At 41.9% G+C, this 27,913-nt stretch overlaps 2 protein-coding genes across 4 annotated transcripts in view; one reads left to right on the top strand and one right to left on the bottom strand.

Moving 5' to 3' along the window:
- Window positions 1–26: 26 nt before the first annotated feature.
- Window positions 27–27,489, top strand: PRR33 (proline rich 33). The gene is made up of 2 exons (XM_063289334.1): window positions 27–259; window positions 25,223–27,489. The coding sequence occupies exon 2, from the start codon at window positions 25,232–25,234 to the stop codon at window positions 26,792–26,794; it is 1,563 nt and encodes a 520-aa protein (XP_063145404.1). The 5' UTR covers window positions 27–259; window positions 25,223–25,231; the 3' UTR covers window positions 26,795–27,489.
- LSP1 (lymphocyte specific protein 1) overlaps window positions 13,820–27,913 on the bottom strand; it is a 95,729-nt gene continuing 81,635 nt past the window's right edge. For all 3 annotated transcript variants that reach the window (XM_063289335.1, XM_063289337.1, XM_063289336.1), the window contains one exon: window positions 13,820–15,326. The gene's annotated coding sequence lies outside the window, so the exon portion shown is untranslated. The remainder of the gene's footprint in view (window positions 15,327–27,913) is intronic.

Below are 27,913 nucleotides of genomic sequence, written 5' to 3'. Positions count from 1 at the left end.
AAGTTTCCTTTGCTGGGGAGCCTTCCGTCGCTCAGAGGGGTCGATCCCTCCACCAGCCTCTTTCTACCAGCCTGTGAGAAGGGAGAAGGCTCCTTGGATAAGGAGCTGCGGGGGCAGGTTTTATTTTGGGCATCGGTCAGCCTCCCCCTCCCTGGCTTGGAAGGGAAGAGCCCAAGCAAGGATGCACCAAAAGGGTTTGAAACCCGCGGAGCGGAGCGCGGCAAGCGGCAGCCTTTAACCCTCCGGCCACATTCACCAGGTACAGTAATGCAGAGCAAAGCCGCCGCCTTCCCCCCAGTTCTGGCGTCTCCCTTGCGGTTGTGGAAGGAAATCCTTCTCCTCTGAGGTGAAGGAGCCGCTGAGGAACCCGGTTCTGCTGGCGAGGCAAAGGTTTCAACTGTATCGAAATCTCGCTCTGTAAAAGGGAGCAAGGGATGTGTGTGTGGAGAAAAGAGACATTAAAAGCGAGAGAGAGAGTTACTTTGCCTTTGATTTGAAACTTCGGGATCTTGAGGGAGCGGCCAGGTGGCTTGCTCTTGCGCGCGCGATCCTCGCATTTGCCAGCCGCCGCCTCCTTAAGGCGGCTGGCAAATGCAGATGCTTTTCAGATCCAGACGCTGCATAAGCAGATGCTTTCCGATGCAAACAACTTGTCGATTAGGTTTTCGGTACTGCTTGCGGAGTTTTAAGAAGGCAAACTAAAATACGAGTTACACGGCCTGGCTGGCGGCTCGCGCGGTATTGCACAACACCATGGAACTTGTAGTCCCGGGTGCTCACTTGCTTGCGCTGATGATGTTACCTGGTCGGGTAGTGAGACGTCTGCGAGCAAACAACCAAGCTCAGAGCACCAAGGACTCCACAGTTCAACCCTGAGCTACAGATATTGTCTTCTCTTGGAACCATGTAACTTGCCCCACCCGGAAGAGTCTAAGGGAGGGTTGGTGGAGGGGATTTTTACGCTGGGCAGCTCGCGGACAGAAAGCCTCTTTCCAGACCTGGCCTCTTATTAGGATGCTAGGCTGCACAAAAGGTTAGAAAATGTATATGGAAAAATATTGAAGACTTGCAACAGAATTAACATATTGACTCCTTGACTTGTATACATGAATGTAGGCAGCATCTTAGCAAAATGCTTGACCGTCTGACTGTCTTTACATGCAACTCATTTTTTTTTAAAAAAAGAACAATACAGTACTGTACAGTACAGTACATTTTAGGGGTTGAAAGAAACAATAGAGAATCTCTTTGAAGTAGTATGGGCTGAATATCCATGTTAGTCTGCAGTTCTGTACTGGTGTATAGGCCATTGGGCTGAAAAGTAGATGTCTATAGGACTGCATCATTTGTTGCAGCAAAGAAACAAAAACAAACCACGCGGCCGCTTAAAGATGAATCCATATGGGCATGCCTCAGTTAAAATGATTAGCTGATCGATTGCTTCTGATTTCTTATTTAGGGGCAGCCCTACCTTTTGTCGTAAAAACGGTTTCATCTGGCAGGTGCTGGGGTTGGGGTGCAGTGGCAAGGTTTTGGAGAACTGAGCTGGGTGTGCTGTGCAACTTACACTGCACCTCCTCAATTAATCAGCTGCCTTCAGGTGCATGGGAAAAGGCTGTCCTGTCCTGTTTCCGGGATTGAACAGAGATTCATTCTCATGTACACTCAGTTTCTATACACCAAAAGGACAAATGTGCCCTTCATTCCAGCAATAAAATGTCTGGGCTAGTCCTGTTCTTACACAGTACTTCAACTCTGTGCAGTTCCTTCATCGTGCATGGATTGCCTGCTTCTCATGTGTATCCATTATTCAGTGCAAGTTTCAGTTGGCAGCAAAATTACCACTGGCAGCAAATTGGGGTGCCTTTCAATGTAGTGATACTGAGATTCTTACTATTCTCATCTTCCAGTTGATAGTTCTCCCAAGTGCCTGATTTTTTCAGGGTGTCTTGTAGACCTGTATGTCTTCCCAAGGACTGAGTATCCTTGTGAACATATATGACAGAAAATGGAGCAGAATGCCACAGCGTGCCCAATAATGCAGATAAGTAATTTTATTCCTGGATCTAAAGAGGCGAGGACATTTGAAATGATAAAATATATACTTTGAAATTTGGTAAGTCAGCATTGTTCTTTTAAGAACAATTTTCCATACTGGACATTTGGTCCCAAAAGCTTGCCTGAAAACATCTCTGCATTAGCTTGTTTTTTGGTACATTTCAGCTATTGTAATTAGCAGCATCTTTATTTGGACTGTTCATCTCATCTCATAGACTCCCCAGAGAAACTGTAGTAGAATAGCTGGAGGAATTATCTGTTCGTTTTAATTCAGTGGTTTCATCCTGACTTTTTATGGCCAAATGAATTCAAATCAGTTGATGAGAACCAAAAATCATAAAGTACTACATCAGGAATAAAAATTAATACTGAGGTATTTAAAAAGTCATTTTAAGCATATTGCCAAGGCCAAATTTAGCAAATGTTCCTGAAATGAATTCATCCCTGCCAGCTTGCCTCTTTAGACTAGATTCTCCACAAATTGCAGTGCAGCTGAGCAGAACCCATCTGTAGTAGCTCAGAAGATAAGGGAATATAGAAAAGAGTTTCTGAAAGAGAGTGACATTTTCTAAAGTGTGCCATGTAGGAGATTAGCCTAACCACAGAGAAGAGTCACAGCTTAATAACAAAAGGCATGCTTTATATATAGAATGCCCCTGATTCAGTCCCTGCCATCTCAGGTTCATAGACTTCAGGCAGTTGGGTTAAGGAAGATTTCTGCCTGAAAAACTCCTGTCAAGTCAAAGGAAACACACTGAGCTAGACAGTCTAGTCATTTTAACTAATATAAGCAGCTTTCTACTTCATGCACATTCTGAGTATCTCACGAAACCAGCTAAACAACTACATTGCCTATATGTTTGTTTTTTAATCCTTTCTATCATGTCTGATTCTTGGAGACTGCCTGGATAAGTCCCTGCAGTTTTCTTGGCAAGGTTTTTCAGAAGTGGTTTGCCATTGCCTCGTTCCTAGGGCTGAGAGAAAGTAACTGGCCCAAGGTCACCCAGCTGGCTTTGTGCCTAAGGCAGGACTAGAACTCCCGGTCTCCCGGTTACCTTTCTACCTATATGGTAGACATCTGTTTTTACACCATCTACCAAATCCATAGATTCACTTAAAATGTTATTCATCACTAGGCCAATATTTTTTCATGATTCAGTTACTAGTCTATTACGTAGTCTGTCCCAATCTAATGTCTTCAAGATTCATTAAATGATAGCTCACATTGTCCTTAACCAATGGGAAAGCTAGCTGAGGTGATAGGTTTTAAAGTGCATGTATCTGGTGGATTCCAGATATAATGGGCAGATGAGCTGTCTGTTTCCTAGGCATGTTCTATGCATATTCATCTTGTTTCACAGAATTTCCCAAGGCAAAATCTTAGGTGACTTTATTTATTTATCAAATTTTGCCACCACCCATCTCCCCCCAAAGGGGGGCCTCTGGGTGGTTTACAACCAGGATAAAACATTAAAATCCCATAAAAATATAAATACAAATATAATATTCAAATAAATACAATATGAAATCCAGATGACGATGCTAGTTGGAAAATTGCTCACATATATCTAAGAGGCCATTTAGGGCACTAACCATCTCCAGGAGTGATTGCTCCCACTCCTGCCCCAAGCGAGGTGGCAAAACCAGGTTTTTAGTTGTTTACGAAAAGCCACAAGAGATGGAATTTGCCTTATCTCTGGGGGAAGAATGTTCCAAAGGGCGGGCGCCACTGCAGAGAAGGTGCGCTTCCTGGACCCTGCCAGATGGAACTCTTTTACAGACGGGGTCTGTAACATCCCTCTCTGCATGATCGGGTGGGACGGGTGGATGTAATGAGGATGAGGCAGTCCCTCAGGTACTCTGGTCTCATGCCATGTAGGGCTTTAAAGGTAATAACCAAGACCTTGAATTGCGCCTGGAAGCAAGCCAGCAGCCAATGCAGCTCACGAAGCAGTGGTGTAATATGTGCTGATCTAGGGGCACCAATAATTGCTTGTGCAGCTGCATTTTGGGCCAGCTGTAGCTTCTGGATATTCTTCAAGGGTAGCCCCATGTAGAGCGCATTACAGTAGTCTATATGGGAGATGACCAGGGCATGAGTGACTGTGTGAAGGGCCTCCCGGTCCAGGAAAGGGCGTAACTTGAGACCATAGCCATCTGGATTTTATTATTTGGTAGCTCTGTGAAATTTTTTATGATGTTTTATATTGAAATTTTATTATATATTTATTGTTTTGTATTGTACATCGCCCAGAGTTCCTCCGTTTGGAGGAGATGAGCAGTGACAAATTTGATTGATAAACAAATAAATAAATAAATAACTGGCGCACAACATAAAGTTGTGCAAAGGCCCTCCTGGCCATGACTGCCACCTGCTCTTCGAGCAGGAGCCGTGAGTCCAGTAGGACCCCCAAGTTCTGCACCGGGTCTGTCTGGGGCAGTGCAGCCCCATCCAGAACCAATGATGTTAAATTCCTGGATACTGAGGAGCCCCCACCCACAGCCACTTGGTTTTACCAGTGTTCAGCTGAAGCCTGTTGTTCCCCATCCAGACCCCCAGACCCTCCAGGCACCTGGAAAGGACAGTCACAGCATTACTTATTTCACCTGGGATGGAGATGTATAATTGAGTATCATCAGCAAACTGATGATATCTTGTCCCATGATGACAGATGATCTCACCCAGTGGTTTCATGTAGATGTTAAAAAGGAGCAGAGAGAGTACCGAACCTTGCGGCACCCCACAAAGGAGGGCCTGAGTGTTAGACCTCTCGTTCCCTATCACCACCGATTGGGACTGGCCCTGGAGGAAGGAGGTGAACCAGTGCAAAACCATGCCGCCCACCCCCAACTCCCTGAGCCGATCCAAAAGGATACCATGGTTGATGGTATCAAAAGCCGCTGAGAGGTCAAGAAGAACAAGGATAGATGCACTGCCTCCATCCCGCTCCTGCCAGAGATCATCCATAAGTGCAACCAATGCAGTTTCCATCCCATATCTGGGCCTGAAACCTGACTGAAAGGGGTCTAGATAATCCGTTTCATCCAGGATCCTCTGGAGCTGCAGTGCCACCACCTTCTCAACCACCTTCCCCAGAAATGGGAGGTGGGAGACTGGATGAAAATTGTCCAAAACAGTAGGGTCCAATGATGGCTTTTTGAGGAGGGGGTGCACCAGCGCCTCCTTAAAGGCTGTTGGAAACACCTCCTCTCTCAAAGTTGCATTAACCATCGCCTGGACCCAACCACATGTCACCTCTCTGGCAGCTTTCACTAGCCAGGAGGGACATGGATCTAGTTGACAGGTGGTGGTGTTTGCAGTCCAGAGGATCCTGTCCAATTCCTTGGGCCCAACAGGATCAAACTGCTCCCAGATAACAGGGTAAGCCTGTTCCCTCAGCATCTCCCCAGACTCTGCCTCACATTTGGAGTCCAACTTAGAGAGGATTTGAGTGATTTTATCCTGCAGATGCTCAGAAAACTCCTCAGCACAACCCTGTAGATGGAGTTCTGGCCCCACTTTCCCCAGAAGGGATTGGGTGATCTTAAACAGGGCCGCTGGGTGGCATTTTGAAGACGCAATAATAGCAGAGAAATACTGATGTTATGCCGCTCTTACTGCCACAGGGTAGGCCTTAATAGCGGCTCTAGCTTGTGTTCGGTTGAGTTCGGCCTTTGTCTTCCTCCAACAGCGCTCTAGGCGTCTCTTAATCCTCTTCAGAATCCTCAGCTCCTCCATAAACCACAGGGAGTGTCAGGTTCGATGGGACAAGAGAGGCAGCACAGGTGCAATCCTGTCCAAAGCCCCCGCCGCTTCCCTATTCCAGGCAGCCGCCAGGGCCTCCACTGGACCATGCAGCAGATCTCAGGTATGACCACCAGCTCCCTCTGAAATCCTGCCAGGTCCATCAGTCGCCAGGGCAGACCAATGAAATGGTTCCTGCCTCCCTGCAGAGGGGGGTGGCATAGGAGAATCTCAGGGCTACTGGGGCGTGATCTGACCATGACAATGGGGATACCTGTAACTCTCCCCTCAGATCACATTGCCACTGCTCCAACAAGAAAAGTGAGTCGGGTCCCAAATAATTTGAGACAGGCCCATGGCTGCCATGGTAGCCATGAACTCCCGAGCTGCCTCCAAGGCATGCCCCAGGGACAGCAGGTTGAAGTCCCCCAAAACCATAAACCTGGGGAACTCTACCGCCAACCCCGAGATGGCCTCCAGCAGCTCAGGCAGGGAGGTTGCTATGCAGCAGGGAGGCTGGTACAGCAGCAGCACTCCCAACTGCTCTCGGGAACCCAACTTGAAAAACAGGGTCTCACAACCAGCCACTTGTGGAGCAGGGCTCCTGAAGGCCACAAGAGACTCTAGGATGACAACAGCCATCCCTCCTCCACTGCCCTGGGATCTCGGCTGGTGCCACACCCGAAACCCAGCTGGGCACATCTATGACAAAGCTCTCCTCCTTCCAGGCCCAGCCAAGTCTCAGTAATACACACCAGGTCTGCCCCCTCCTCAGTGATCAGATCACATATGACGGGGCTTTGTTGCTAACAAGGCCCCCCTCATATGTGGGGGGGGGCTTATACAACGTGCATACTACTGTCTTTTTGTTTCTGCCTTTCAAGCAAATAAATAAATATATCTGTGGATATGAAATGATGTTCCATTGATGATGATCATTATCTATTAGATTTAATATGTTCTGCCAGTGTCCAAGCAGTGATCAGGTGCCCAGACAATTGGTTCTTTTAGATCCAGAGACAATAAGCACGCCAATGAATAAAGGAACTTTAAGCTTGTTTGTTTGTTTATCAAATTTGTCACTGCCCATCTCCTCCGAGCTGAGATTAACTCAAGCAAACAGATTTAAACAGAAACATAGTTTAGACAGATTAAAGAGAAGCATAAACAGCATAACATAAAGAAAGGAAGATCACAACATACCAAGCAAGTTGATGCCCAGTCTCCCATAGGCTGTCAGGAGCCCCTAAATAAAGACAGCAGAACTACCCCAAGGTGGCCCAATTTCTACAGCACCCAGCACTCAGGTCTGTGCAGAAGCTCCCAGCAAAGATACCCCAGGGCGGCTCCATTTCCAGAGTGCTCAGCCCTAAGTCTGAGGGGAAGTTTCCCAAGCCCATTTTGTACTCAGCACCCAGTATCAGGGTCTGTGGCCAAGCTCCCAAACTCAAAAAGCAATCCTAAGGTTTTTATCAAAGTCTGGCCCTAAAACCTCGTGACCCTGTTTCCACAGTACAGAGACTGCAGGATCTGACTCTGACTGGATAGTTCCCAGGGTCTGGAGCACCTGTTTAATCCAAGAGCCTGGGAAACTGTACAGATAAGCTAGTGCTTAACAAAAACAATCCTGGGGTTTTTTCTTCTCCCGCACATTCCAAACAGAAATAAAAAACAAGCCAGCTAAACATTAGTATAACTCAAAGTAAACTGTAAGCTTCTTTGTATGAAGGAGAAAATCAAAATATGTCACTTAGACTCCTTGAAATAACAATGGTCTTCCACGTTGCCACTACATATGGCCGCCCACTCCAGTGGACTCTGGGCAGCTTACAAAATATAGTACTAAATTAAAACAATTAAAAATGTAAACAAAACAAGACAGCCTGGACTAAAAACAACCATTAAAATAAAGCACAACAGCCCCCCTCCCCAACATATTAACCCCCGGTCTGGAACCAAAACCAGGTTTTATATCTGTTATGTATATGCTTTTCTGTGATCATTTTTCTCCATCCTAACAGCTTCATGTGTTCTGTCTAGCACAATGGTATTTATTATAGCAAATAAGATGTACAGTAGTTAATTTTAAGGGACTCCTAAATAAGATATTTGTGCTACTGATCGCATGATATTCTTTGTGTCTGGGAGCTGAGTTGATTTGTTCTGGGTTTTATTATGATTTATTTGTAATTGCCACAAAACTAGCACTCCAGCTCTGCAGAGCTTTTTGAACATCCATTGGTAGGAGTTCTTTCTTCATTTTGTCTCCCAGCAACTTTCTCTCTCCCTCCCCCTAAAAGGCACCATAGAGTTTCCAGAATATCAAGGTTAGCAGAAGTGAAGATGATTTTGGCCTGGCTTCAAACCACTGTTTAGAGATTAGGGAGCAAACACAGTGGTGGCATGCTAAATGCCCTGGTTAGCTTAATCCAACAAAGCTGGAGGATGCAAGGTTGTAGAAAGCTATTTTCTTCCCAGATAGTCCCTTTTCTTTTCATTCCTTTCCATTTTCTTTTCTTTACCACCACTGATATATTTCTCCATTTCCCATAGCCTTTCACTGCCCAAGCCACCATATTCTGTAGTTTTTGGGCGTTCGTCAAGGGCAGCCCCATGCAGAGCACATTGCAATAATCCAACTGGGAGATGACTAGAGCATGAATTACTGTGAGCAGGGCGTCCTGGTTGAAATTGGTGCACAAGATGTACCTTTGCAAAAGCCCTTCTGCCACCTGCTCCTGAAGCAGGACTGGGAATCTAGGAGAACTCCCAAATTGCAGACCACCTCTGACAGTACAGCCCCTTCATAGTCAAAGATGGAATTTCCCTGGAAATTCACAGCCCCACCATTTCTACTTTCCAGTCAGAAAAAAATGGTTTCATTCTGTGGCTTGTTCCCTGCCACTAATTTCAGCATGTGGAAAACAGCAGGAACTAACCAGTTCCTCTTTCCATCTGTCTGATAGTAGGGTATAGACACTGACATTCAAGCAATGCTCTTCCCCCCACTTCAAGTTTTTAGATTGCATTGTTTGGCATTAGCCTATGTTTCCACCCCCCTTCCAAAAAACGTTAACAGTTACTAAGTGGGGGCGACACAGAGTTGCCTCCAAGGCACTACTCCTCTCTTGCATTTGAAAGATTCTATCTAGTGGGAAGAAGGGAAGATCACTTAAACCCAGAAACTTGAAGGTGGGATGAAGCAAGTTCCCACCAATGGGAAAACAGACTCTTACAAGCTCTCTGTAGAACTTCAGCACTGCATGTGGAACTATTGCCTTTTATATGATTTTAGATACATGGAAGCTGAGCCAGAAATCAATTGAACCCTGCCCACCGCTGCTGAGCTACTTTTAGATCAGTGCTAAACACTCTGTGGAAGTGCCTCCCTTTCAAATTGAGTGATACGGCGTCTTCCATGGAAGGTCACTTCCAAAGAGTGCACTTACAGTGCAACCACTGTAGATAGCTGCTTCATAAAGGCCTCCCATTCCTCAACATTTGAGAAAGAGACAAACCCAAAACCCAGAACTTAATGTACAGCTATCCAACACTTTAAAACTAATTGTTCAGAATGAAAGGTGGAGCTGATGCCGTCATATCAGATGTCTCCCTGGAATCTCTGGTTAAAACATTCAGGTAGTAGACATGGAGAAGGACCTCTGCCTGAGACTTTGGAGAGCCACCAATAGCTCAGTCAGACAGTGCTAAGTTGATGGGCCAATAATCAGACAACTCCAGATATTTTTGTTTTGCATTGTAGCAAAGAAGCTCCATTACGTTAATGGAGGTGTAAGAATCTACCCTAACTAAAAGATCTGACCCACAATGCCTTGTATTCTCAATTCATCTTTAATTTCTTATTTCACACATCCTAGAATAACTAATCAGGGAAAACTCTGAAAAGTAATAAGGTTCATAACTTTATGGCACTCACATTAGCTCAAAAAAGGACAAAACCTCTTACCTGCTTGAATTCCCAGCATATTCCAGATTTCCCAGTCCTGTTTCAAGCAAACATCTATGCACTTACCAAAATCATTCCTTTGCTTTTTTTTTCCTGACTCAGTCCAAAAGTAAAAAGTGCAGGCATATGGAAAATTAAGCCCCCCCACCCAAGGAGAGAGAGAAGATTTGGAACCGAGTTTTATCTGGAATTTTTTACCTTTGGTTGATTCACTTGTTGGTGAAAAATCTATTGTCATTTAGTTGCATTCCAATGGTAGCTGTGCTAACTCAACCTGACTTTAAGAGTTGCCTTGTGCATTTTAAACCATTTATAATGGAACTGCAGCATCAGTCTCTTTATTAAACCATGTACCACAGAAAGTTTTTAGTGCTATTGTTCCTTTATAGCTCCTCCTCTAAATGTATGTCCCTGATGGTTCAACATGAGCAGCAACAAAATTGAATAACTTCTCTATTACATCTTTTAGTTGCCATTGGGAACAGGAAAGTGTGCTTTAATTTTTGTTTCATTTTTATTCTCATAAAAAACATCAAAAAATGCAATGTGCCCTGGAATAGATCATTTCTAAGCTTACCCTGGGAAATATTTCTGTTTTACAAATAGAGAACTGAAGCTTAAAGATTGTGGTGATTTCAGTGGCAACTCACTTCCTGCTTAAGAAACTCATGTCCTAGTCCTTAATGTAAAAGTAGCTTGAAATTATTTTCAACTTCTCTAGAATGCCCCAAATTCATCTGTTTAGTCTACTGTTCTGTCTTCTCATACTTCAAAGAAAGGGCATGGCTGAGATACAGATATATAATGGTAAGCACTGACTGCATTCAGATCAAATCAAATCTTTATTATGGTCATAGACCAGCATACAGAGGGTGGGGTACAGTCAGTTAAAAAGCATATAAGATATATCGGAGTCTAAAAAAAGAAATGAAAAACTAGAAATATTAAAACAGAAAGTATATGTTAGAGGTAGGAGCATTAGATGGGTGTAGGGGAACATAAAAGGTTAGTATATGGAAGACTACCAAATTATAGAGCACTCTAATATGGTGAACTAGGTGCTCATTAAGTCTAGTTTATGGCACAGGTCATCATCCAATGACTTTTAAGTGCTGCTGTGCAGAACCTGGCAACATTGTATGTTGTGGCATGGTTGGTATTTAAAAAGCAGCAGGGAGGTATAGAATTGTCCTCTGCGCCCTGGATATTTATGCAGTAATGGTGAGATGAGGCTAGTACAAATGTCTCTGTAGTACAGGCACTGGAGAAGCACATGCTCTGTTGTTTCTGTGTGTCCGGAGTCACAGGGGCGTTGTCTCCGGGTAAGTAATCTTCCTGTATCGGCCTTCAAGGACAGCTGAGGGGAGGGGAGGGGAGGGGATGATATCGTGCCAGAGTAAAGGCCCTCCAGTGTTTAGGGACTTCAAGTTTAGTTAGGTAATGCCATAGGGGAGGCAGAGTACCTGTTGGATTCACTGGCAATAAAGGTTGGGGTCCTGGCTAGATCCGGTTGGTACTCCATGTCTGCTACACACTGTTTAATGAGTACTTTGGCCTGATCATATCCCATGCTGAGTAGAAGACCTCGGGAGAAGCCCAGGGATGAGATTTTAGTTGCCGATGCCTGTTTCCATATATATTGAAAATCATCATAGTTGATGGGGCAAGGCCAAGGGGAAAAATGGATAGTCTGAGCCAATAGGTGAGTATGGTCACGCACACTCTACCTTTACTTCCATGAAGCCTGTCTCCAGTCACAGATTGGCATTACAGAGTTTGTGACTGGAAGGGCTGATCTTAGAAATTTGGATTGTACAAGTTCTAATGGTGCAAAATTGGAGAAGGGGCCCAGCTGGGCACCATAAAGAAGTTGTGCTATTGGCTTGACTTTGAATAATTTGAGTGCTGCACTCATATAGTGGCCACTTCTTGTCTTAAGGAATTCAAGGATGGCAGTTGTGCTCCTCTGTGCATTTTCAGTAAAGTACTCCCTGTGGGCTTTCCTACTGCCAGCAGAATGAAGAACTACCCCCAGGTATTTGAAGCAGGAGACCTACTCAATCATGTGGCCATCTATTCTGAAGGAGTGGGCCTTTTGGCAAATGCCATGGTTTTAGTTTTCTGATAGAGTTCTAGTGCATTCAGATTTTTTAACGTAATACATTTGATAGTGAACAAATTGTTTATCCTCATTCAGAAGTCTTCTCTCCTTGAGCAAAAAAGCTAGGAAGTTTGCCATTTAGCAGTATTTCCCATTTATCTGAAGTGGGAAGCTATGGATAGCTAGAACGAATAAGATTAATAAGCAGTTATCTGTAGTAGTATTGACATCCTGGCTTGTTGAGATAAATATACCTTCCCAAGTCAGGCCAAATGAGAAACTGTGTCTAGTAGCTATTTGTTTTAGAAATATACAGTATTTAACAGAGACTGTCTTATGGGGGGGAAGTCATGTGTGTTTAGTAAGCCTATAAAGTTTTTCCATCTTAGCTCATTACCTTCAGTTTACAGGTATACTTAAAAGTACTACCCAGAACACTCCAACTCAGTAAAGTAAAATCATTGGATATGTATATTAGATTTGAGTGCAATGAACATCATTGATTCAGTCTTCAAAATGATTTTATCAATTATGTTAAAGTTGAGCTGAAGTTCTTCCAAAGAACTTTTCCTTTTCTGTAATTGGCTGCATAATACTGGCCACTTCTTTGTCCAAATGTTGATTACACGAAGAATGATCCAAAGGGAGAAAGATATTCTTGATATGTTTCAAAATATAGGTTATTGCTAAATTAGGAACTTGATGTAAGTTCAACACAGATATTGAAAAAACAGATTTGTAGTGTAACATTATGAGAAAGCTAAATAAATGAGAAATGAGTACAATTTGAATTGGATTTTTAAAAATACTTAAAGCCTGTATCAAATATAGCAAGAAATCAGCCTCTTCTCCTAAAAAATACAATATTAATTACCTAGCAGAAGATTTTACCATCATTACTCTTTTTCAGTTCTATAAATCAGATTTTTGATCAGCATTCACCTTTAGAGCTATCACAGTTCTACAGCCTTGCCAAATATTGTTTTATTTTACATTGTTAAACAGATCCATTTATACTGGCTAAGGTTCTCAGAAGTGTATACATTGTAAAATTGGATTAGTTGCCAGGCAATAGATGGAACATTTTTGCATAGAATTCAACTGAAAAATTAGTGTTGCTGATTTCCAAGTATGTTAAGTAGTTAATTGAAGTTTGGCAACTTTAATGAAATTTTGCTGATGTAACAGTCATTAATAACACCAAGACTGAGAAGCATTTACCCCAGCGTGTAGGCTGTAATTCTTTCCAGTCTTGTTCTTAGACATTGTGTGTCATTTCAATCTTCCTTGAAATTTCTGGAAAAATTTCAGGAAACTTTTATGCTGCGGGTAGGTGGGTGAAAGACACTATTTTAAGCCAGGTATGGAGAAATTTGAGAAAAACTGTATTTTAAAAAAAAAAACTAAAACAATCATTTGGTTACTTATGCATAATTAGGCTCTTCTCAGAATCATTGTGGTATATTAAATTTAAATGTGAAACTGATCTATACAAAAATATCAATACATTAAGTCACTTGGAAATTGACTTTTAAATGTATTTAAATGTTTGTAGATCTCAAAAGCAGTAGATACACAGGATCAGGAGAAATAGCCTTTCAACTCAAATACATTTAGATTTGTTCTTTCCTCCTATGTAAGCATACAAAGTTTCTTGCTTGTAATTAAAATCTTTACAGTAAATTGGAAATTACTTCAAATTCACAATTTAGCAAATTGAGAATTGCCAAAGGTTTGAAGATAACGGTTTAGCAAGGCATGGCGACCCACCCAAAATATGATTAACTTGGTTTGAATCAGCATATCATATGAACCCAATCACTGCCATTTGTAACCCACGATTTAGAGTTTGGTATGCAGTGCGACTCACCCAATTGTTTATTCAACAAACCAATTAAACCACAGCTCAGCCTGTGTGAAGTCAACATAACTGGCATTACAGGACTCATTTATGTTTCACAGAATTTTTATTAAATGGCTAGGAAACATTCCAGATCACACATAAAGTTAACAGTTGAAAGCAAAAGAAAAATGAAAGATACAGAAAATAACTAAGTTTCCTAGATGCAAGTCTTAGGAGAAGCAGGATATAATGGCCAATTTTCTTTTTACCTACAAGGAGGCAAATACTATTTATAATAGGCAGGCAAAGAGATGCATTTATATTGCTAGGAATGGATCTGTTCATCTGAGGTCAACTAAAAGGTATTAGCAGCCTCTGGGGACAGGTGAAGGATTGTCCTTTCATTTGGCTGGTCCCCAGGAGCTGCTATTCATCTCATCAAATGTACCACAATGAGAACTTCACCCCAACTGCTCCATGTCTCCTTCAAGGCAAGAATGGTTTAGATATAAGGGACAAAGGTCAAATGGTGCATTGGATCTCCACTCATGCTCAGGATACTATCCTGCATTTACTCTCAGATCCATATTTCAGAGAATACTTCAAGAAACAGTGCAGTGTTCCAGTGGAGCTCAGTTTCAGTGTCTACATCTGAAAGGAGTATAGACCTGAAGGGAATAAAGGCTCTATTTTGTTCACATGAATCAGCCATCAGAAGAAAAAAGCAAAGCAAACCAAGATGGCTTTTACTTTGTGGTTAGGATAGGCACTTTGGGAGAAAATATTTCCTGAAGTGCTTTTTAGCCAGGACAACCTTAACTGAAACAAGTAAAGTCACACCACAAAAGCCATCTTAGAAATCTTACCTGATTTGATTGGATGGCTTTGTTCTTCATTCCAAAAAGAATACTAAGAGTAATATTTAAACAAAATAGGAGAAAGCCAATCTTCACTTTAGAATTCTGTGGTATTGCTCTCATGTTTAAAACTGTGGTATTGGGCTCATGTTTAAAACTTCAGAACAGTGTTAAGAAGTTATGTTCCCACCTGCTAAACATCTTATGGTCAAGCATAGAGATACTGGTATCTCTTGCCATTTGACTGGCTTGAGTAATACAAGGGTCCTTAGCATCAGCTACACTACTGCAGGTTCTTATCCCTCTCCAGTTCATTGTTCTTTCTATATTTACTTTTGTTTTCATGTTCAGATCTCAGAAATTTATTCTAGCTATCTTGATGCTGAAGATTCCTCCCTGTTTATTGAGAGTGTAAAGAGAGAGATAAGAGAAAAAAAGCTTCACCTGTTTCTCCTAGACAAGGCTAGGTTCAAAAATGAGGAAGACTCAATATAGCACACAATTTAAATTTCTCAGAATGAAAATCTGATCTAGAAAGGGTTTTAAACTCATTATTGCTACTTGAGTTGATGCTGAGTCCAAGTCCAAATGAAGTCAGCTTGGAGAAATGCTTCCAACTGAAGAAATCAATAGCTGGTTTTAAAGCAGGTTGCCAATTTGAGCTAGGAAGGGAAGAAATCCTTTCACTATAGTTCCCTTTTAGCAGGGGAAACATCAGCATTGCATGAAGTCCTGTCTCAGGTATCCAAGCTGAGCTGCAAAAAAGAAAGAAAATACACCCCAAAATGGCATCACATAGTTGCAATTAAAATGAATTTCCCAAGGGAATGCCCAGTATCTTCATACCTCTGCATAAGAATAATTTATTTAATGCAAATGCTTATTTTAACTATCATGTATACTTTCCTGATCCAAGAGGGCAGCACCCAGTCTAACTATGAGAACATATGAGTAGATGCCACAAACATTAGACTGTAAGTGTGGCAGCCTTGCCACCAGGCATGGTAAGAACTGACATCTTTTCTCAGCTGAAAATACAAAAGTATTATCAATCATTGGTATGAATGCATTTTCCCACAGGTTGTGCTGTCTTTGGCGATATTTTTTTCTTTATTGTCAGTGGCTGGCAAATGGGATGGGGACCCTCTACCTACACAAATAAAATAGTTATTTGACTATGACTTTTTTCTAAATATTCCACAAATTGTTTCCCACATTCCATGTCAAAGCTGCCAACTCATTTGCAGGCAAAAGTTCTGGTCATTACCTTGAAAGCCCTCCACAGTTTAGATTCAGATCTCCATCCTAGAGAAATCTTCAGCCTTATTAAGATCATCTGAGGAATTCATCTGGTGAGGACTCAGAATCACTCCTCCTTTGCTTCTGCTCTTGAGAATGGACTCCCTATGACTTTGAGGGACCTAACATCATTATCAGCTTTTAAAGTGGCCCTTAAAGCACATCTTTTTGCAGAGGCTTTTAACTGGTGATTCTGTCAGTTCTCATCATGAATTCTATCTGATTTACCTGTTTACTTTCTATGTTAACTACTGTTCATACTTTCCCATTTAAATTGGTTTTTTTTGTAAACTGTTAAGGGCCTTTAGTCACTGGCATACCAAGCTGAATGAATGCATACTGTACATTAATTAATTAATGTGTGTATAGCAGTTAGGAACTGACATCCACCCTTGTGGGGTACAAGTGGTAGGGAGGAAAAGTATTTTGAAAACTGCCATATATCAAGGTACATCATTGGCCTATCCAGTTCAGTTTTATCTGTACCACAGGCCCCTTCCAATCCCATCAGCCTCAGGATAACCAACATTCATACCGGAGAATAATAGATTATCCATTCCTGGTCTATACTGACAAGTAGCACTTTGCCAGTTTCAGATACTGCTTTAGCAAACTGAAAGGATAAGGGTTCAAGCAGCCATTCTGCAAGCAACCCACAAGTACAGACTCCCCATTTTTTTGGAACAGAGACGAGCCCCCTCTCCAGTGCACCATAAGGTTGTAAGAAAGAAATTCAGCTATACTGGACTTAGTACAGACTTTTTAATTGTCTGTAAACCGCCCAAAGTCATTGTAATACGAGATGGGCAATAGAGAAATATGACAAATAAAATAAAAAAATACTTTCTAACAAGGAAAAAAAACAGTTAAGGAAATGTAAGAACCTTGGGAGAGAGTGACCATATGACTCCACAACTGACTCCAGAATTGGAGATAGTACGATTAGGGTTCTAGGTTTCAGGAAAGCTGATTTCAGTAAGTTAAGAGAAAAAGTTTGAAGGATTCCATGGATGGATGTCCTGAAGTGAAAAACAGTTCAGGAGGGCTGAACATTTTTAAAAAAGGATAATTAAGGTCCAAACAGAAAGATGGGAGACAGTTGATGAGACCAGTGCAGTTGCATGAAGAGTGCTCTCATAAACTAAAAAAAAAAAAAAGATATATAACAAAAGCAGAATATCAGGAGATAACCCAAATGTGTAAGAATGGGATCAGGAAGGCTAAGGCTCAGAATGAACTGAGGCTTGCAATGAAGCAAAAAATAACAAAAAATATTCTTTAGTGTGTGCAGAACAAAAAGGAAAGTCAAGAAAATGTTTGATCTGCTGCTTGAAGACAATGGCAAGGTGGTGATGGACAACAGGGAGAAGGCTGAACTGCTAAATTCCTATTTTGCATCCGTGTTTTCACAAAAGGAAAAAGTAGTCCAACCTGCCAGAAACTCACCACGGGACAGAAGAGGAGGAATGCAGGTCAAAATAGGCAGGGAAGTAGCAAGAGAATGCCCAGCTGCTTTGAATGAATTTGAGTTATTGGGGCTGGATAGATTTCATCCCAGGGGGCTGAAGAAACTGGCAGTTGTGATCTCAGACACTCTGACTGTAATCTTTGAGAAGTTGTAGAGTACAAGGGAACTGCCAAAAGACTGGAGAAGAGCTAATACTGTTTCAATCTTTTAAAAGGAGAAACAGTGGACTTAGGAAATGACAGACTAATCAGCTTGACATCAGCACAAATAAGAAGGATGCTGAGGAACTGGAAAGAGTGCAGAGCAGAATGACAATGATGATGAAGGGCTTAGGATAAATCCTATGAGGAATTATTAAAGGAACTGGGTATGTTTAACCTAAAGAAGAAAAGGAGAAGAGGAGACATTATAGTAGACTTACAATACTTGAAAAGCTGTCACAGGGAAGAGGGTGTCAATTTATTCTCCATAGTGCTGAGGACAGAACAACAACCAACAGATGGATGGAAGCTTTACTGAGAGAGATACAAACTAGAAATAAGGATTAATTTCCTGACTGTGAGAGCTATTAAACAGTGGAACAACTGGCCCTCTGGAGTCATGGGTGTTCAATCACTAGAAGTTTTTAAACAAAGGTTGGGCAGACATTTGTCTAGGATGTCTAAGGATTCCTGCCCTGGGCAGGGGTTAAACTGGAACATCTCCAAGATCCTTCAAACACTCCAGTTCTATTGTTAATCCTTACCCTAATGTGTGTGTATATATATACATTAAAAACAGCTCACTTGCTGGAATTCTTGAATCACTATTTTCATATTAATACATCCTGCTAGTGAAAACTTTGAGTTTCTTGCTTGGGAGAAACTACTTTTAGTTCAGGCAGCTGTGAAAGGGTAGAACTTCTGGAAACTTCTGCTTACAAAATGTTGTCACTGGGCTGTGACTCTTATATTTACACACAGACACACACAACTAAACCCAAACCATTGTCAGGGAAGGAAATACATTCTCCATGCATCTGTTGCCTAGTTAAGGATGGAGAAGCAAAGAGGTCAAGGTGTCCTATCAAAATATAGTTGTTCTATCCTTCAGAAGCCAAGGAATCTTAAAGCCAAATGTATTCAAACAAAATCTTATTTCTAGTCTAATATGCATGCAGTGCTTCAAACCCAAGAATTTCACAGCAGTTCTCTGTAACGCATTCCTAGCAGCAATGTGTGTGTCTGAAAGAAAAGGGGAATCTGGAAGGTCTTCCCTATGTTCTCCATCTATTTTGTTAGTTCTCATTGTCTGGCCTTGGGGAATAATGGAAACTTGCTGGTAATCTATAGCACGCAACCTGTTATAGCTAGGTCATCCACAGCATGACTAAAATCCATGCTGGGAGCTTCTCTATTCTTCTCATCACCTGGTGCTAAACAAGCAGCCTAGAAGTGAAACCTCAGAGGACCTGTTTTCTACCCACACAGCTGCCAGTAGCATCTGATCTCTGCTTGAAGCAAAGTCTGTCACAGGGCCAGAGACTACTCCCAGTTCAGGCAGTTTTCAGCTTTTTTTTTTTTCCCTAATCCTCTAGAGCAGTGTTTCTCAGCCTCTGCAACTTTAAGATGTGTGGACTTCAACTCCCAGAATTCTCCAGCCAGCATGCAAAAGTCCACATGTCTTAAAAGTTACTGAGGTTGAGAAATGCTGCTCTAGACAGTGCCGGTCAGACTAGTGTTTGCTTTTTTAAAAAGGAGGCCAGCAGATTAATTGTTCATCCTGTTGACCAAAAGGACATCCTCCAAAAAGGTTATTTTCAGTAGTGATCAGCTCACTATTTCATTGACTGTTCTTACAGGAGAAGCAAAGATTAACACCCACAGTTTCGTTCTTCCTGAGTTATCACAATAGTAAGTGAGATGGACACTCTCTGAACAGAAAGCTAAAGTTCTTTCTCCCCACCCATTGCATCAAGGAACCACCATGCTTCAAAAAAAAAAAAAAAAGTATTGTGCTTGTAACAAGTGGATTATTACATTCTTTCTTCCATCAAGTCTAATAAGAGCAACAGCAAAAATTAGAGGGGGTTCCAGTTTTACATTAGGAGTTCAGTTCCAATGACGCTAGGATCCAGTTTCTTCATAACTCACTCTTCTCTCAAAGCTGAACAGCTGGTTCTGTATTTGACTCACAGATTGCAAATTACTTTTCCATATCACAAGCTATTCCCTCTTACCCGGACACTCTGGTTTCTTGAAGCTAGAGATATACAGTTGACATGCAGTAGAATAGAAGTGCTCCTTAAGAAGCAAAGTGATTTGGCATCAGTTTAAAATAAATGCTTGTTAATTTCTGGCTTTTCCATGCTTCTCTGGCTTTAGTTACATTTCAGCCTGAGAATCCCAAAACTATCTAGGCTTCTTTTTAAAAAAGGACTCAGCTACACAGCTGAGATCAGTTATGAAAATGCCAGTATTGAATAAGACCCTGCAAAATGTGTTTTATTATTCAGGCATGTGTGAAGAAACCAGAGCAGACCTGGAGAGCGGGGGAGAAATGAAACTATCTTCCAAGTGTGTCACACACAAAGAAAGTTAATAAAGTTCCTCCAAGACTGGCTCAAAACATAAAAACTGGCATTAACAGAAATCTGGAACCAAAACAAACATTTTGTCACACAGATTTACCATTTGACAATCTGGAAGTGAAACATACAAAAAAAATTCTTGGAATGAACACGGTAAAGATTTTAGAGACTGAAGTCTGCCAAAAATGCACTATGCTTAGAAAAAAAAAACAGGCAGTGGGGTCTTAGAAGCTCTGCCAAAGATGTCTTCAGTCTCTTATAGGTATACAGCAGGGCCACAGAATCAAAACTAGAAGAGGATTTGGAGGTTTAGTATTTTTACTTGACATCTAAGTGGGAGGTAAGTGGAGCTGAGAGAAAATGGCCCAAAGTGACAGGTTTTTTGCTCCTTCATAGCTAGTTCAGGAATAATTTCAACACTGGCAAATTCCTATATTTTTTCATTTAATTTTGTTTATTTAAAGAATGTATATGGCTACTCAGCTGGAGCATTTCAACTCTTGGTGGTATATGAAAATCAAAACAAATAATTAAAATTCAAGAAGGTAATAGGTGAACAGAAACTCACACTCATGCCCCCCTCCAGAAAGGATTTCCAATTATCCTGGCCCCAAGGCATCATGAAAAAGTCAAGTTTTTACTGCCTTTCTGAAGGCTAACCAGGAGGTGACGAGGGCATGAGTGACTGCAAGCAGGACCTTCTGATTCAGGAATGAGAATTGGCACACTAGACAGTTGTTCAAAGGCCCCCCTGGCCACAGTTGCCATTTGCTCTTCAAATAGGAGCTGAGAGTCCAGGACCCCCAGGCTATGCCATACCTCACATACGGCATCCCATGTAGATGAATGACCTCCCCCAGCAGGTTCGTCTAGAAGTTAAAAAGAAGCAGGGGAGAGTAGAGCCCTGAGGCACACTACAAAGTACCACTCAACACCAACTAGAATGGGTCCTGGAGAAAGAAGAACCACCCTAACATTGTGCCTCCCTCTCCCAACCTTCTGAGCCAGTCCAGAAAGATACCATGATCAATGGTATTCAAGGCCATTGAGAATCAAGGAGAACCTCCAATCCCAGACCCACCAGAGCTTATCAACAAGTGCAACCAAGACTATTTTGGTACAATATCCTGGCCTGAATCCAGGCTAGATCCCTAGAAAGGGAAGGTTGAAGGCAGAATGAAAATTGTCCACATTTATTGGTTCCAACAAAGGCTTCTTAAGTAGGAGGCAGACCAGCACCTCTGTCAGAGCCTGTGGAACCATCGTCTCTCTCAAAGAATCACTGCATGAATCCACCCATGTTCCCCTCCTGGACAATTTAAACAACAGAAAGAGCAAGGATCTAAAACATGGGTAGTCAAACCAACAATGCAAGGAACCCATTTCCTCAAGATCAACAGGATCAAGCTCTTCCTAGGTATCAGTACAAGACCATGCCCTAGTCAGCTGCATAGGACCTGCAAAGTTGAAGTCCAGCTTTGAGCAAAGCTGAGCGACTTTACCCACCAAGTGGATTAAAACAAAAATGAAAAAGCAAGATAAAATTATTGAATGAAGTCTTCTAAATATAAGTGCAGAGATATCAATATGTGGGCAACATTGCACTCTTTCAATTCTGTCAACTTTCAGGGAGATAACAGAATTGGGTTTGCATGTATTCCAGGGTAATGCTAAAGGCTGTGTTTAGGTTCAAGCAAATACAACTGGAGGTCTCAATATAGAGAAGTTGTAGACAGTTGAAGCGGGCCTGTATGTACTATCTAATTGTGTCCCTAGATAGATAGATTTGTTCAACCGTGTCCAGTTCTTGGAGACTGTCTGGAAAAGTCCCTGCAGTTTTCTTGGCAAGGTTTTTCAGAAGTGGTTTGCCATTGCCTCCTTCCTAGGACTGAGAGAAAGTGACTGGCCCAAGGTGACCCAGCTGGTGGGACTAGAACTCTGGGTCTTCCGGTTTTTATCCTGATGCCTTAACCACTACACCAAACTGGCTCTCAGTTGTGTCCCTACATTCAGTCAAATGCCTCTAGAAATAGCCTTAGCTGCGGAAGTTTAATGGTCACCAGAAGCGTTTTTTATCAGCTTAGGTTATGTCAATTGTGATAGTATCTGGAAATGGCAGGCTGCACATTTAATATCCATATTACAGATACTTTAATATCTCCTATGTGGGCTGCCTTTAAAGACAGTTCAGATTATCTTGCTGATTCAAAATGTGGCTGCTTAAAGTACGGACAAATGTCAAGTGGTCAGACTCTATGACATATATTTTCCAATGGTGCTAAGTATTACACATTTTCGAGTCCAATTTAAAATGCTGATATTGGCCTTTAAGCTCTTTAAATCTTTACTGAGTTTGAGTTCAGGTTAATTTAAAGCTCATCTTTATCTATTCCAGCTTGCCCATACTCTTCATTTAATATCAACATATTATAATTCCAATCTTGTGCCTACCTATCAAAGCCATTGGCATTATATACTTGTCACTCAAAGCAATTGAAAAAGGATAAGGCCTTCTCAGAAGAATTCTGCTTTCCATTAATAGGACTGTATTCTAACTGGTATCAACCAAGCCCTATTGTAGAGGGCTTCAGCTAGACCATAAAAATGAACCTTATCACTTTGGCTTTTAACTTAGGTAAGCCTTCATAGGGTGTTATTGCATATATGCTGTTATTTGTTCAATTGCTATGTATTACTATATGTAATACTGGATGTTAATTATTTGTTTTATATTTTATACACTAACTTGAGGTTTTAATCTAAAAAGCATCTTTTCTTTTGAATGAATAAATAAATAGAATACTACTTCTTATATGCAGGCCCATCTCCTGGCCATGAATTTGCATCCTATGCTTGTTAAGCTCAACACAGAATTCACCAAGTTTTAAATCTGCCATGTCTATCTGGGGTCATATCCTTTCCGTTTCCCTATTCTCTTCATACCCAGAGAAGTTGGCTCAGTTCAGACATCACACAAAACTAAAGCCAAACAAAATAACGTTATGGCTTAAGCAAAATGTGTGAATGCAACCGATACCCAAGAAGCTAGTTACAAGAAGCATAGTGGATTTGTTTCCTAAATTCATTATTTAATTTGCAAAGGGGGAAGGAGGAGTCATCCTTCTCTTACAAGCTGATTCAAGGCTGCTCTTGCACTGAGAGCACACGCATTGTCCCAGATAAGAGGAAAATATGCCAATTACTCTTTTAAAGCAATAGAAGCAGCCTGCAACCTACATCCCATAGATTACATGTAAGTGGTGCTTATGCTCGGCAGCTGTTGTGTGTGGCAAGCCATCCATACGGAGCTGCAATTTTTAGCAATCTTTTTGGCATTTGTAGTCACATCCTCTAATTCACTGGGAAGCATGGGAACTATCCTCCCATGAATTGTTTGCCATATGACTAGATTCCAGAATTGTGCTTCCAAGCACTTTCAAGCCAATGTGTTGCATATACAAATGAGTCTCAGAAAATACAGTAATCCTGCTAAAGGTGTATTCTGGGCCTCTTTACTCAGATCAAAAATTCATCCATCAAGAAGGGTAATGAGTTTGTGCTGAAAGACAGGCTTGCAACTTAAGCAAATGCTGCTTGAGCCAAGTGGAAACATTTGTTCTGCATATTAGAAGCTTGGGATATGCACTAAACACAGGGCTTTTCCATTCCTGTAGATGCTTAGCTCCTCCCCAGAGGACCAGCTATCAGCTGAGCCATGGGTTTTGGCTTGCAAACCATAGCAGCTGAAATAAGCACTCAAATCACCAAGGAGAAGCATGAGGGATAGCCTTCATGAACTTTTCAAGGGAAACTCAATACCATTTCTTGCCAGGAGCTAAAATTCAATTCGTGCATAAGCTTCTTGGCTCTCATGTTCCACATTTCACAGTTTGCTGGCCCTCGGTTGATATTGTAGCAGAATTGGGGCTGTCAGCATGCAAAGAGAAAGACATGCTTCCAAGAATGGATATCTCGTCTCAAATAGATCTAAGCTTTGCATGATGTTGCTGGCTTGCCTCCTGAAACCTAAGTCTATGTTACTGATTGGCGGGGGGGCGGGATATGAATAGGACTTTAAAGAACCAGAGGTGAGGAGAACTTGCTTATTCTCTTCCTCTACCCTGCAGCTTCTTCTGTCAAGGGCTTTTCTGCCAGCCAAGTACAATTCTAGTATTGGGGCAAATTAGGTAAGAAAGCCTGAAGAATCACACAGAGAATAAAACATATTGGCAATGATATGAGTTTATCTCAGTTGAGCGATTTAACAACCCTAACACTTTGCACACATTAATGATTGCAGCCATGGAATGGCACCTACAACATCATCTCTTAAAACTGTGTAACCCCCTTGCCACCAGCTTTTTCCCAATGTCCATATATTGGTTGAGAACATCTGAAAAAGTGAAGGTTCCTTGCACTGACTCTGTGCATATGGGATTCCAAAGAATATAGAGTACTTATACTGACTTCATGGGGAGCTAGAACCCTACCTGTAAGGACTTCCCTTTTCTTTATGGTGAACAACCATTCAGGCAAGGCCAGTGAGATTCTTCTTTCTATCTCAGGTTGTTTGAGCATGATCAACATATTTGAAGGCAGCTAGATCGGAACTGTAAAAACTTTTCATTGTTCATTGAGTATTTTTAATCAACATTTGATGCTTAAAGCCACTGGTCAAGGAACTGATTTTGTCAACCAGCCACTGAAAAGCATCATATCTGAAGTACTATGACTAATTTTGGAAGTTTTTGTGAAGTATTTGAAATGGAATAGTTTCCCAATGTGATAAAGAGACATCAGAGCCCAATCCCCACATTTTTTAGCATTTTAAAGCATTTTTTACCTTTAATTATTTAGAAATGGTAATTTCAGGCTTCATACCAAATATGACAATAATTTTGACTCTGGAGACACTTAGTCCTAAATTTAAGAACTTTGTTTACAGCAGAAACAACATGGCTAAATAAGTTCCCTTACTGCATACAAGATAGAAGCCATATGCACACAGAAATCAAATAAAGCATGTGTGTTCCAAAGTTTAAATTCTATGGTTTTTCAACAGAAATTGGGCCATTCTCTTCACTGCCTTGAGAATGGAAGGCACCTGCTCAATGCTCACCATTATATCAAATGGTTCTGCCTGGCCTGGGAGCCACTGGTTCCTACCCTGCCAGCTTCATTCCCTTACTGGTATGTTGTTAATGGATTTAATCATCCCTGGACAAAATGTACATCTCAACAACCCCATAGGTTTTTGATGCTAGAAACCTGAAATAACTCACTTTAAAAATATCAATTTTTCTGTTTTGATTTAGGGGGTCAAAATGCTGATAACGGTAACACCACCCCATGAACCTGTCCCCCTCCAGTCACAGGCTCCACCACCACCTATTCTACCAAAGCCTGGAACAGACAACCTTAAGCTACAGAAGCTCCTGAAAAAAGCTACAAAGAAGAAAGCCACCTTATCAGCACAGCAAGCCGCATCATTCCGGTCCAATCTGTCTCCTGTAAGTGAGGCTAGCCCAGACTTGGAGCACAATGAACGCTCTTCCCCACTCAAGCCAACAGAAACTGAAGCACGCCTCACTATCAATCTTCCGCCCCGCTTTTCAGTCAAGCCCATCATCCACCATGTTCCTTCTCCTTTTCCTAAAGGAAGGCCCTTCACATTCACAATTACAGAACAGAGGAGTCTTTCAGAACATCTCAAGCTCACAGTCTCACCTGCGACATCTCCACATCACAGACCAAAAACTCCTGAGTCACTGAGGCAATCCACAGAGTTTCCATCAGGCCCACCTACTCACTTGGCCCCTGCCTTTGTTTTTCATGAACATCCCATTTCCTCCACTCCTCAAGTGGAGACTCCAGTCATGGTCACTCATGTTGCTGAAATGCATTCCTCTTTTCGTAGAGTGCAAGCACCAAGGGTTAGGTCTCCACTAATAGGTCAGCCAGAGGACTATCCAAGTAGCTTCCATGTGCAAACAGACCATTCAGCCTCACTATCAAGCCAGATGTATGACACATCTTTTGTAAAGCAGCCCAGGCCAGTTACCCCCAAATTAGATGTTACTGCAGCCCCTGAGCCACCCACCAGGAAAATGAAGACTGAAATACTCCATGTCCCTAGGCAGTATACAGTGGTTACATCCCCAACTCATCAGCTGGACAGGCCTGTGACTCCAGGAAGCAGCAGAAGCCCTGAACCACACCCTGAGGTCCAGAGACAGTCAGGCTCCAACACATCACAGTACATGGGGCCAGAAACACTTCTTCCTGCTCCATCCACAGTCAGTACACATAAGTTCTTGCCAGAAAGGATAGACCAGCTGGCTGTATCATCGCCACCGCCACCACCTGTCTCCCAGAGTCCTGCAAGCTCCTCACCTAAATCAAAGCCAGCATTGCCCCTCAAAAACAAACTTAGTGGCTGGTCTCGCCTCAAAAAACACTTGATAGTGGAATCTGAAGTACCTCAGTGCCCAGTCTCAGAATCTGAGCCAGAGCAAGGGAGAGAAAAGACAGTAACTGAAGCCTCAGAAGATGACCCAGGTCCGGGGAAGAAAGGAACCAAATCAAAAGCCATCAAGATGTGGGATGCCATCTTGTACCAGATGACAGTCAGCAAGGAAAAAAGGCAACAAGCTGAGGAAAAGGAAATAAGGAGAGAGGGAATGTTTTCATTCCGGCGACGTTTACCATTGCTCCTCCACAGGCCACGCTTTGACGCCCGGAAGCTTAAAGAGCTGGCTTCCAAACCCATGACAAAGATCACTACTCTGTTTGAAGTGCGCCGTATCCAACGCCAACCACCTGAAGAAACACAGATGGGTTTTAATAGGACTGCATCTGGATGGCAGGTGAAGGAAGGAGAAGAATAGAAGTTTCCTTGAAAAGATGATCAATAGGCTGATAGAATCTGAAATAAATCCAGATTTTACTAAAGCAGCACTTGAGAGGGAAAAAAATAAAATAAAATCCTCCACAGGGTTATTGTCTGTGTACTGAAAGATGAACATCCCTATTTTACTCAGATTTAACACTGGGCTTGAGAGAGAGGCTTATTTTAGCCCTGTTTTAGGAATAACAGGCTATATAGAAGAAATTAAAACCATCTACTAAAATAAATATAGGATATAACAGAAATGTGTAGGCTTGCTCAGCCAAGCCTACCTTTTATTCTAGAATAATGCTGAAGTTCTTGGCTTTTTTCCCATGTCCAGTAAATGGCATTTTGAATAGAATCAGTCATCCCGCATCATGGTACACATGTTCAGAGTCTCTCTCCCCATCCCCCTTTGTGGTCAAATGGTGTCCAGAGCTTTAGACCTCTTGGTTAGAGGACAAGATGAAGAGGAGTATATGTAGTAGGAACAGTGATTGTTTCCATAAGCTATTTTCATGTTTCTGGGAGGGGAAAAAAAACTTCTCTCATACATAGCCTAAATCTAAATTGTAATACTAATATGCACAGAAAATTAGAGTTTGAAATCAGCAACAATTATGCAAGAACAAGGTACAAGATAGCTTCAGATCCTAAAAAGATGAAAATAAAACGATAAAGCAGTTTGGCCTAGCTCACATGAGTACAGAAAGTTGTCTGGCAGGCCTCTCTGCAGAGAAAACCCTGTTCCACCATCAAAAGGACCCCGCTCTGCCCATTGATTGATTTAGCAGCTGACAGATACAGGCTTCCTAGAACAGTCTTTGCCAGACCTTAATGAATAGGCAAGTTCATGAAGAGATGTGTTTTATGCTCTAGTAACTAGGCCATTTGCAGAATCACAAAATAAACTTTTAATTGGGGGAAAAGGCAAGCCGTGTTGATCCCACAAGGGTAAGGATAATATTTTCTCTTGGGCCCACCTCAACAGAAAGCTGAGTTGTGGGTTCTGGGCAGTTCTATGCTACTCTTAACTGCAGTGAAATCAATTTAAACCATTTGCAAAGTATAGTGTGAGCATGTCAAGACTCTTTTCCCCAGAAAGCAGCTACAGACC

Source organism: Candoia aspera, chromosome 1 (genome assembly GCF_035149785.1).
Source record: "Candoia aspera isolate rCanAsp1 chromosome 1, rCanAsp1.hap2, whole genome shotgun sequence".
Lineage (NCBI taxonomy): Eukaryota > Metazoa > Chordata > Lepidosauria > Squamata > Boidae > Candoia > Candoia aspera.
Note: the sequence above shows the minus strand (reverse complement) of the source record. Positions and strands in the feature narration are given on the sequence as shown.